General features: G+C 36.0%; 1 protein-coding gene across 2 annotated transcripts in view; it reads left to right on the top strand.

Moving 5' to 3' along the window:
- Positions 1-12,467, top strand: part of STK17B (serine/threonine kinase 17b) — a 37,894-nt gene extending 25,427 nt beyond the window's left edge. Inside the window, exons 4-8 of one of the 2 annotated variants that reach the window (XM_023217951.1) lie at positions 527-671; positions 2,661-2,787; positions 5,039-5,087; positions 6,528-6,707; positions 8,279-12,467. In XM_023217951.1, coding sequence (XP_023073719.1) covers positions 527-671; positions 2,661-2,787; positions 5,039-5,087; positions 6,528-6,707; positions 8,279-8,561 — 784 coding nt within the window. In that variant the 3' untranslated portion in view covers positions 8,562-12,467. The remainder of the gene's footprint in view (positions 1-526; positions 672-2,660; positions 2,788-5,038; positions 5,088-6,527; positions 6,708-8,278) is intronic. The other variant, XM_023217955.1, reaches the window with a different exon arrangement.
- The last annotated feature ends 256 nt before the right edge of the window (positions 12,468-12,723 follow it).

Raw genomic sequence — 12,723 nt, 5'->3', positions numbered from 1 at the left:
TTTCTTTTCTTTTCTTTTCTTTTCTTTTCTTTTCTTTTCTTTTCTTTTCTTTTGTTCTTTTCTTTTCTTTTCTATTTTGAGACAGAGTATTGCTCTGTAGCTCAGGCTGGAGTGCAGTGGTGCCAACTCAGCTCACTGCAACCTTTGCCTCCCAGGTTCAAGTGATTCTCCTGCCTCAGCTTCCCAAGTAGCTAAGATTACAGGCACCTGCCACCATGCCTGGCTAATTTTTGTGCTTTTAGTAGAGATATTTCACCATGTTGGCCATGCTGGTCTCGAATTTTCAATCTTCAGTGATCCGCCTGTCTCAGTCTCCCAAAGTGCTGGGATTACAGGCATGAGCCACTGCGCCCAGCCATCATCACATATTTTTTTCCTTAAAGATCTCTCACGTCTCTGCCCTGTCTTTAAGTGTAGTGTATTAACATCTATATAGTTGTATGTCTTTTACTTAACAGGTACACAATATTTAAAAGTGTTTAGGTGAATGGATTTTGAAGTCTCTCTTCTTTGAATTTTATTTCAGTGCTGCAGGTGGAGAAATTTTCAACCTATGTTTACCTGAGTTGGCTGAAATGGTTTCTGAAAATGATGTTATCAGACTCGTTAAACAAATACTTGAAGGAGTTTATTATCTACATCAGAATAACATTGTACACCTCGATTTAAAGGTAACGTAACATGTGATTTAAAGTAATGCAACATCTGTGTTGTTCTTCTGCTCTTAGTATGCACAATTGCAAACTGATATTAACAGGAAACAATGGTTGGTTCCTGGTTGTCTAGACTGCACTGGTGTGCTCTTTGCTTACCTGTGTGCTACATGGCCTTAATTTTATATTGGCAGAAAGGAGAAGACTGCATGTGTGAGCAGCTCAATTTACTGGGCTCTTAAAATGCATCATTCCTGTGTTCTAATCCTACATTAGGTGGAATTATTCCATTCCATCCCACTCTTGCAACCACATCCTGGACCTTCTTATTTTAAAATACCGTCTATCTCTGAAATGCTCAATTATGTAATCTCCATCTCTGAAAATAAATCCTGCTAATCCTTATTCATTTGCTGCTATTACTTTCATTCATTTTTGTCTTGAGATTTTCAGTCTTTTGGCTCCTTCCAGATCATTCAGACTGTTTACCCAAGCCCCGAACCTCTAGTCTCTGATCTCCATCTCTCATGTTATCCTTTTCTCCTTCTCTGTCTCTCATGTTGTTATCCTTTCTCCTTATCCTTCCTTCATAGCCACACAAGGACCTTAAGATCTGAATCAGTCTGTCTCTCATTTCTTAAGCATTAGATTCTTCTATTTTTATGTGGTCTCCTTGCGTGATCCTTTGGCTTCTACTACCACTTTAATAATAATAATAATTCAAAAATCTCCACCTACAGCCCAGGCCTCTCTCTTAATTTCCAAACCCTCTTACCGCTTTTTCAAAAGATAAAACCCTGTAGTTCTGTTTTGGGCCCCACTATGGAGCCAGGGGGACAGTATTTACCATCTAGTATCCCTGCTATTTCCCCAACTGATAAAATATTGGAAAAGAAGCAACATAGTAAATGCCAAGATAATCATGCTCCCACCAGCTTCCTGTTGGGTCATTTTCCTGCTAATATTACATAGCATCGCACAGCACTTGAAGTCCGGGATGGCATATAAACCTGTGATTGACAACAACAGAGCTAATTACCTTTACCTTTTCTCCTGTAATAGGCTCTGTGCTTTAATAATAAACAAGCATGAGATTGTCCCAAAGTTAAGCGACTGTTATAATTCTTTGCACAGATTTTGGGAGCAGCACCTTGGCAAAGGTACGGGTTATGACAGCAGCAGGGAACTTTGTAATAGGCTGTGGGCCTGCGATAGTAGTAAAGCAAAGTCACGTGGTTCTAGGAGGCAATGGATGAGGTGTACTATGCCTCTTACTGTCTAAGCTAAAGCCAGGGAACAGTCAGACCCGGCTCATCCAGAATCATCACATTGTACTGAACCATTTTTCGTTTCTGGAAATGTTTACATGCTCATTCCTTCATGCCTTCTTTAGTGCTGCTCCCTAGAGCACCTTTTTGTTCTTTTTTTTTTTTTTCAATTCTTTAGAATTTATTTATTTATTTATTTGCGTTCTGGCCCCAAGTATTCTGCATGAAGCTACAATACAGGATGGTATTGGCTAAGAATGAAGATTCTTACTCATATTCAAGTTTGTTAACCTAATTGTACTTGTTTCTACTGTAAAATGGGTGTAATAACCATGCACCTCACATGTTTAACTGCACCCAGCTACCCAGAGCACCTTTCTAGCCAGCATACTCTTTCTCAGATTAAGCACCATCTGTACTGCAAAGCCTTCTTGGAGTTTCTTATTGACAGAATGAGGTAGTCTTTTTATTACTGAGTATTCTATATCTTAATCTTTCCATTTAACTTCTTTTTTCTTCAAACCTAGAATCCTTTTTGGGTGTGTTTTTGGCTTTATGCATCATTGACTAATAGTTCCTCCTAAGTAGTAAGTCAGTAAATGTTTGATGCATGACTCAATATACTCAAATTATATTGACTCATGACTCAAGTGATGATTCCACTTAATATACCTCCCATCTGAGACTAGTATGCTTTTATTGTATATTACTTACCATGTTTTTGTTGTACTTTATTTAGCCACAGAATATATTACTGAGCAGCATATACCCTCTCGGCGACATTAAAATAGTAGATTTTGGAATGTCTCGAAAAATAGGGAATGCGTGTGAACTTCGGGAAATCATGGGAACACCAGAATATTTAGGTAAGAATTTCCTTTTATTTTCTATGCCATTTTGAAATTTATTAAGTAAATGATACCTCTGTAGAACTATATTTTAGAGCATGTAATTCAATTCAGTTAATAGGATTTAATTGGTTCAAGTATTTTGATACATTAAAACTTGGTTACGACACATTTAAATGAAATGTATTGAATAAAAGTATGAAACATTTACAGCAATTCAGGGGACACTGAATATGTAAGTGTACAAGTTGAACGTTTGTGTATAAAGGCTTTGTATATAAGGAAAAAAGAAATGAGTAAGAGGGAAGTTAGGGAAAAAGAGAAAAATGGAAAAAGAAAAAATGCAACAGTCAGAGGTGGCCCATGATTGTCTTTGAAGCCTGGCTATTGGCTAGATCTCACTTCTCTTTCTCTCTGGTCCCAATTCCAGAGCTGTTCGCAATACAGATATCTTCAGTTTAAACTTACAGGAATTGTTAGCTGGCCGCCCCATTTTTGTTTATTGCTTCTGCTTTAAAATATAAGGTTTTGCATAGGGTTGTGAAAGTAGGGTTTTGAAGAAGAGTGCCAAAAAGAACCTTTGATTAGGTAATCTGAGTATATTGTATGAAATCAACAAATTAGATTATGCATATGAAAGGTTTTTAAGTTGTATGAAGCAGCATATAAATTTGAAGTATTTTAACTTACAATCTTTTTACCTTTTTTTGTTTGTTCATACTGACGTCCCCATGTGGACATTGAAAAGATACAGTTAAACAGAACAGATGTGACTCAGCTAGGCAGCTGTCTTTTCCAAAAATAAAAAAAGAAAATTACTAACTTTTGAATGCTAACTGGGGTCCTAGATAAATGAATGTAATTATTGGTAACACAGCTCACAGACGTATGTGAAAATGTTGTAGGTGGTTTAACAGAAGCTGACTGTATATGATTTAAAGGCTTTATTAATAAAAATGTTAGGCTTTAGGAAACAGTTTCTCTTTGGAGAAATTATGAAACCGTATTATGAAACAAACTTATTTTTCACTCATAAATCCTAGTTTGAACTCCACTAATTTGAAATAATATGGTAATGCTTAGAAAGCATAGAGAATTTATTTTGCACTTTTTTTGGCAAGTGAAGACAGCAGAAAATTAATCACTTTGGAAATTAGGCCCTTGATAATTTAAGAGGAATGTTTAATCCACTTGAAAATCTAGCATTTCTGGCCAGGTATGGTGGCTCACACCTGTAATCCTAGCACTTTGGGAGGCCAAGGCGAGTGGATCACTTGAAGTCAGGAGTTCGAGACCAGCCTGACCAACATGGTGAAACCCTGTCTCTACTAAAAATACAAAATTAGCCAGGCATGGTGGTGCATGTCTGTAATCCCACCTACTTGGGGGAGCTGAGGTAGGAGAATTGCTTGAATCCAAGAGGCGGAGGTTGCAGTGAGCTGAGATCATGCCATTTGTACTCTAGCCTGGGCAATAAGGGTGAAACTCCGTCTCAAAAAAGAAAAAAGAAAATCTAGCATTTCCGAGCAGCAAAATTTGCTCATAATGTCATTGCAGATGCACATGATCCTATTACCCCAAAAGAAAAACCTAAATTAGTCTAATAAAATAATGCAAATTAATTCCAAAGTAATAAAACTAAATTTTTTTTAAATTCTAGCTTCAACATTTTACTTTTTTATAATTGTTTTCTCTGAGATTAAACTTAATGAGTTTAACTACCTAGCCACTAGTTACTCCAAGAATATTATCCGTGTTTTTGAACCATCTGATCATATAATTTACTCAATGTTAGGGATGTTTAAATGTCCAATCACAAGATAATTAATACTGTGCTAAATTTCTATCATCTTGTATCACTAGACTTTCGAAAATTAAATCCAGTTATAATTTTTTTTTTCTTTTCCCTGAGATGGAGTCTCACTCTGTTGCCCAGGCTAGAGTGCAGTGGTGGGATCTCAGCTTACTGCAACCTGTGCCTTCCGGGTTCAAGGGATTTTCCTGCCTGAGCCTCGTGAATAGCTAGGATTACAGGCATGTGACATCACACCTGGTTAATTTTTGTATTTTGAGTAGAAGCAAGGTTTCACCATGTTAGCCAGGCTGGTCTTGACTGTGACCTCAGGTGATCCACCTGCCTTGGCCTCCCAAAGTGCTGAGATTAGAGGCATGAGCCATCATGCCTGGTCCCAGTTATAATGTAATATAAAGTGATTTTCTTGTTTTAAAATTTGTCAGTATTGAATTTAAATTTTATCTTCTCTTTCAGCTCCAGAAATCCTGAACTATGATCCCATTACCACAGCAACAGATATGTGGTAAGATTTTGTTAGTTACCTAAATACTTCTTTATGGAAAGTTGGGAAATGTATATTCTGAGGTTCTTTGACTCCAAGAGTAAATAATAAGACTTTCTTCAAAAGATTTTATTTGAATATCATTATTATGCTACAGGAAAATATTTACGTATCCATTCTTTTTAAATAATACTTAAGTTCTGAGCCAAAAGTATGGAAATAAATAGGAAGATCTCTCTGTGATGAACAGTCAGTTGAGTAAAAGAACAAAATAACTGCAGTACAGTGCTACATGTTTTAGGATAAAGGTGAAATGCTTAATAAGCATAGAAGCAGCAGCAGACAGTCCATTGCTGGGCTCTACCTCATGAAGGGAGACATCTGATCTAGGTATAAAAGAGTTGGCCAGGAGTGGTGGTTTAACACCTGTAATCCCAGCACTTTGGGAGGCCAAGGCAGGCAGATCATCAGGTCAGGAGTTCGAGACCAGTCTGGCCAACATAGCAAAGCCCCATCTCTACTAAAAATATGAAAATTAGCCAGATGTGGTGGTGCATACCTGTAATCCCAGCTACTCAGGAGGCTGAGGCAGGAGAATCACTTGAACTGGGGAGGCAGAGGTTGCAGTGAGCCGAGATCATGCTATTGCACTCCAGCCTGGGTGACCAAAAAAAAAAAAAGCTTGAAGAAGGTATTTGTTAAGCAGAATAATGAGGTCAGGTCCACCCAAAAATGTACTTTTATGAGAGTACATCTCTGGGAAATTGTGAGTTTTTGTAGCTAGCAAAGAGAGAATATGATAGGGAATAGAACCAGAACTGATACTGGAGCTTCAGTTGAGACCACAAAGGGGACTGACTCCACAGACCAGGTGGAGGGTTTAGACTTTTTCTGTGTTCTGTGGAACGGCTCATGCGTTTGCCCAGGAAAAAAGATGATATGGCTACATAAGTTGGTGAAACATGTACTGTATTGTCTTTTTCTGGCTCCTGGGCACCAGACTTGCCATTAACATATTTACAGATTTTAAAATGTTTACAGTGAAAAAATTTGCCTGCCCAGCTTTGTGCTTCGCCAAACTTGCAGCCTCTATTTGCACAGAACCTCTCTTTACATCTCACAAGTCATTACTTTGCCATTGGAAACCATTTAGGAAATGCTACAGCAGCTCTGTGTACTCCACAGCAGGTATCTGTGTGAAGGATAGATGGTAGCAATAATAATATTTATTGAATACATTGTATTTATATAACACATGCATTCCCTTGTATTCTCTTTCTGTGAGGCACACTTTGAGATCATTATTTTAGTTTTAATAATATAGGAACTTTGAAAAGCAATGTAAGTCTGTGGTTTAACCGTACCAGTTTTGAGGAGAGGAGTATGTTGAATGTCGATTATACTTTATATAAATGTTTAAAAATTAATATACTTTTTAAGTTCCCCTCCCTTGTTTTTCAGGAATATTGGTATAATAGCATATATGTTGTTAACTCACACATCACCATTTGTGGGAGAAGATAATCAAGAAACATACCTCAATATTTCTCAAGTTAATGTTGATTATTCAGAAGAAACTTTTTCATCAGTTTCACAGCTGGCCACAGATTTTATTCAGAGCCTTTTAGTAAAAAATCCAGAGTAAGTAATAATTTGTTTAAATATGATTACAGATTTAATTTGTTTAAATACTATTACAAAATAAATAATATATGCCTATCAAGAAAAGTATATTCTAAAATAGTATAAACTTATTAGAAGTATGCTCAAGTTCTAGGTAAAATGAAGAGAGAGGTGGTATGAGCAATCATTAACAAATATATAACTTCAGATACAAAATATACAACGGGATTTTGAAGTGAAGAAAAGATTTGAGTTATTTCTCTCACAACCCACTACTAATCCCTGAAATTACCCAAAATAATCAGACATAGAAATTTACAGTACACATGGCTGGTTATAAGACTTTATTGTAAATGTTTTATAGTTAAATAATTTTACTTACATAACAAGTATCATTTACTGATTGTGAAATCTTGAAGGACTGGATGCCCTTTGACAGCCTTACAAAAGAAGCAAGTCAGCTGGGCATGGTGGCTCATGCCTCTATTCTCAGCACTTTGGGAGGCCAAGGTGGTCAGATTATGAGGTCAGGAGTTCGAGACCAGCCTGGCCAATATGGTGAAACCGCATCTCTACTAAAAATACAAAATGTTAGCTGGGCATGGTGGCGTGCGCCTATAGTTCCAGCTACTCAGGAGGCTGAGGCAGGAGAATTGCTTGAATCTGGAAGGCAGATGTTGCAGTGAGCTGAGATCACGCCACTGCACTCCAGCCTGGGTGACAGAGCGAGACTCCATTGCAAAAAAAAAAAAAAGAAAAAAAAAGTGATTTGGAGGGCAGTTAAGCACCATCTTTCAAAATATAAAGACCCAGTAACTTTACTAGTAACTCATCCTATGAAAATAATTAGAGAAGCTCCCAAAAAACATTTTCTCAGTATTCATTGCAGCATATTTATGATAGCAAAATGCTGGAAGCTTCAGTGGGCATCTGGTTAAATAAATTATGGTGTATCCATATGGAAGAGTACTAAATAATACAGCTGTTAATAAATATGTTAACTCTGTACTGATGTGAAAAAATGCTTGAAATGCATTATTGAGTGAGTGAAGAAAGCCAATTGCAGAAACGGAGTATGTGAAGCCATCTCTGTGTGTGTGTATGTATATGCACATATATGTAGAAAAAATATCTAGACGTGGGATGGGGGAATGAAAAAACAAAATAATTTTACTTTTTACCTTCATGAGAGATAATATGGTGTAATGCTTAAAAGCACAGATGCTAGAGTCAAAGTTCCACTTAACCATTTACAAGTTAGGAGATTTGGTGTAAATTTCAAGCCTCCTGGTACCCTACTTTGCATATTTGTTAAATGAGGGGAATAATAGTACCCATTTCGTTAGTTTCTTGTGATTGTTGAATAATGTATTTGAAGCATATAGAATAGTCCCTGGCATATAACTAAGCATTCAGTAAAAGTTAGCTGCTATTATCATTATTATTCTCTTCTGTACTGTTTGAATTTTATATTAAGAGTATGTTTTATTTTCACAATAAGTAAAAAATATGTCTATAATCTATCAAACTGAAGACATTTTCAACTTGATTTTTTATTCCCAATTTTCCCTTTCTGCTTTCTTTCAAAGGAAAAGACCAACAGCAGAGATATGCCTTTCTCATTCTTGGCTACAGCAGTGGGACTTTGAAAACTTGTTTCACCCTGAAGAAACTTCCAGTTCCTCTCAAATTCAGGATCATTCTATAAGGTCCTCTGAAGACAAGACTTCTAAATCCTCCTGTAATGGAACCTGTGGTGATAGAGAAGACAAAGAGAATATCCCAGAGGATAGCAGCATGGTTTCCAAAAGATTTCGTTTCGATGACTCATTACCCAATCCCCATGAACTTGTTTCAGATTTGCTGTGTTAGCACTTTTTTCTTTGACTCATTTGGACTGAATTTGAAATTTTTTATCCACTCCAGTGAGATTATGGTTTGTAGCTTCATATATAACATGTTTATATTGTAAATACACTTTTGCATAGAATAATTTAGGGAATGTTTTAATGTTAAATTACTAGTTGCTAGCATGTTATGATTTCATATCCTGAGATAGCTCTGCAGATAAGAAAATATTTAAATATATGACAAAAGTAAAATTGTACATGTATGTGAGTTTACATTTTAATGAAATAAGTTTAAATGAACTTATCAAAATGTTTTGCATATCAACAAAAAAAGTGGCTTGAGTTTTATTATGATTGGTGTAAACTGAACGCAAGACATTGAACTTTAAGGGGTTCTTTCTCTAAGGTGACTGACTCTTATACCATGCCTCTATCAACATAATTTGTTTAGGAAAGTAGTATGAAGTTTAAGCCAAAGTAATTTCTACTTTGTAGATGCTCAAGAGATATTTTACAATTGAAAATGTTTTTCAATTACAAATATTTTGAAACTGCATAAGATTTTCATTCTCTATGGTCTGTTATATGAGAGAGATCCTTTAACCAGAGCAAAGAGGGAGTTAGAAACCTGATCAGGGATATTCTTTACAAGTTGGAGCAGAGAAAAGAGTAGCATGGCTTCATTTTAACGCAAATGTCTTTTTCCTCCTCCCAACCTACTTGAGATCTGGTAAGGTCTGGATGGAGATATTTGGTATGCAAGTGTAGAGTTTTTTAATCCTCCAGAATTTCTAGGTAGAAGATACTTAGGTAAAGTTAAATATTCTCTATTTTTAGGCAAACATATTTATTAATTGAATATAGAAGAAAATGTTGACACACTCAGACAGCTTACTGAATTTTAGATGTCTTCTGTATCTTAGAATACAAGTCAGTCATTCAGAGTTCTAAAAGTATGCATAAAAAATTTACAGCACCGGTAGGTCTATTAACACAGTGCCCGAGTCAGCAGTAGCAAGACTGATGTGATCATAAAACATGACATCAGGCTCGTCTGAAGTTCTTGTGTGAAATTCCTAGTGACTGAGGAGGCTCAGCTTAAAGTCATCTGCAGAGTGGCCCCTCATTGTGGTCTTTTGCTGGGACAAATGCAAGAAAGAGACTAGGGAGAGCAAGATGTTTGCTTATGGCTAGAGACTATATCCAGCCCTAATGATGGGGAAAGTTAGTCCTTTTTGGGTAATCTTTTATGAATTTTCACCTGATGACTGTTATATTGGTCTGTTATCATGTTAAGATAACTGTGATCTCATGACCGTGTTGCTGTATCAAAAGAAATATTTTGACAAACAGTAACGACAACCTGGTGTTCCCCCTTTAGACCTTTAACTTCTCAAAATTTTGGTAAGTTTCTAAATTCTTTAATAATAACTTAAAACTGTTTTTGAATAACTGTCAGGTCACTTTATTTGACCACATGGTGAATTTCTTTAACATCTTTAGCATTTGTTAAGGAAAAGTTTTTCTATTTGTGTATGTATGTGTGCACATGTGTGTATGTATAGGTGTATGTATATATCTATAGATGGATACAATACATTCTTTAGACAGTTTTCAAGATTCTTTACTGTGGTATATTGTGCTCAACTCAGGTGCCAAAGGAGTTTTGTTTGTTGTTGTTGTTGTTGTTGTTGTTGAGACGGAGTTTCGCTCTGTCGCTCAGGCTGGAGTGCAGTGGTCTGATCTCAGCTCATGGCAACCTCCGCCTCCCAGGTTCGAGCAATTCTCCTGTCTCAGCCTCCTGAGTAGCTGGGATTACAGGCACATGCTACTGTGCCCAGCTAATTTTTGTATTTTTAGTAGAGATGGGGTTTCACCATGTTGTCCAGGCTAGCACAAACTCGACTTCAAGTGATCCACCCGCCTTGGCCTCCCAATGTGCTGGTATTACAGGCGTGAGCCAGCGCGCCCCTGCCCAGGAGCTCTCTTCTTATGACATATAAATTATGACATTTATATTCTTTATATGACTTTATATTCTCTTCTTATGACATTTAAATTCTTTAAGTAGTTTGTTGGTCCAACAAACCAGACATTGTATAATCTAAATTGAGCCCTTGTATATCTAAAACTGATGAGTTGTTTCTAAATTGTTGATTGTCCATTTACTTGCCTTTGGTATTAAGATAATGCAAGTAAAGCTCAGTAAGTCATTGGATAATGAGGAAATGATTATGTTTCTGAAGACCATATTGTATTTTTAATTTGTAGAGGAATTTTGCCATCCCCCCAAAAATCAAGAAATATTTGAATTTTAAATTATAAGCTCATTTGTAAAAAGACACTTTATACCAACTTTCTCTTTCTCTGAAAATCTTAAAATAGTTTACATCTACCTTTAATTAGTAGAATACAGAGTTGTAAATTTCCATGCCTTTTTTCCTAATATTAAGTTTTATAGTAGAAAAGCAACTAGTGGTTGCACAAAGAATATAAAAAGGCAGTCTTTTTACAAAGGTGTGAATTTAAGTAATTTTATTGATTGAAATATGAAAATAAACCAATCATTTAAGAGCTTTTCAGCAAATGATTCAGTTCTTACTCTTTTTCTCCCTAGATTGAAAAGCATAATGTATTTCTCTAAAGCAGGAATCTAGAGAGCCCCTATGCGTGAACAGATGTCAGTAACACTTGAACACATGCAAAGATAAGTGTTATATTTTGATATTTCAAAGTTTAATTTGCTTTTTGGGTAGGATCTCTAAATAGATAGGATTTTTAAATAGATGATATATAGATGGCAATTACAATTGTCATTTTAATTATTTTCCCTACAGTAAAAAACCTAGCTCTGAGCAGTGAAATTGTAATGGCACTTTAAAGGAAGTAAGCCGTTAACTGTTCTCTAGTCCAGCGATCCCCAACCTTTTTGGCACTAGGGACAGGTTTTGTGGAAGAAAATTTTTCCACAGGACTGGGGGGATAGGGGGATGGTTTCAGGATGATTAAAGTGCATTACATTTATCATTAGATTCTTGTAAGGAGCATGCAACCTAGATCCCTTGCATGTGCGGTTCACAATATGATTCGAGCTCCTTTGAGAATCTAATGCCATGGCTAATCTAACAGGAAGCTGAGCTCAGGCGGTAATGCTTGGCACCGTCCCCCCTGCCCCCCACTTTCTGTGCAGGCCAATCATGGCCTGGGGGTTGGGGACCCCTGCTCTAGTCAGTACTGAGATAAGGTACTTGTGCCAGAATATAAATCAACACATTGCTTCCTTTATCAAAGACGTCTTGTTATTTTTAAAAAGTCAACTGAGCCAGTATGATTAGTGATGTAATTGATTTTCATTCTGGCACAAGCCTCTTTCATTCTGGACAGCTCACAAATAGTTAATGGACCATGCTTTGAATAGCCTTCCTCTAAGCAACATTTATAAATATTGATATTTTATAACTGTTTACATTTCTTCTGTTTATTTTTGAATTTTCAGTTTGATATCTTGTCCTTATTCATTGTTATATAAACAACTGTACTTTAATTTCAAGTAGTATTAAAATTATTTGACTTCAGTTTGCGGGGATTATCATCGATTTATAATTTTATAAAAGTAGTTTAAAGAATAATTGTAAATTTTACATAAATTACAACTTCCCTGCCATGGTTTATTAAATAATAATATTGCTTGAGGCATGTAGACAGACATTATTATGAGTATTCCAGTAAGAAAACTATATCAACTTGATCATTCTGGCTAAAAATTAAAAAGCACTTTTTTATATCTGTGGTTGTCATTTGTTTCAAAGCATTTCTAAATCTATTGTTCTTGAAAGTATGTCTGGATGTTCTATCCTTTGACGTAGGTCATCTGTGAACCCTCTTTGTGTCTAATAAACATATCTGTAAAGGCATATAAATCTGAAAACAATTATTTGGTATCAAGGAATAATTTTTAGAAAATGTCAATGAATGAATTTAACTGTACTACATATTGCACTACAGTGCACTATGTGTTACACAAAACATGAGTGAGGGATTCTTCAAGATAGTTATAATCTGGTTGTAGACTAAGTCAGTTCTCATTATTCATGGCAGTTATGTTCTATAAAGTTCCCACACTTTAGTTACTAATCATTGCTCCTTGGGGAAATACAGAGTTAGGTTCCTGCAAGGCTCTGTTC

Source organism: Piliocolobus tephrosceles, chromosome 11 (assembly GCF_002776525.5).
Source record: "Piliocolobus tephrosceles isolate RC106 chromosome 11, ASM277652v3, whole genome shotgun sequence".
NCBI lineage: Eukaryota > Metazoa > Chordata > Mammalia > Primates > Cercopithecidae > Piliocolobus > Piliocolobus tephrosceles.
This window is presented reverse-complemented; position numbering and strand designations above follow the sequence as displayed.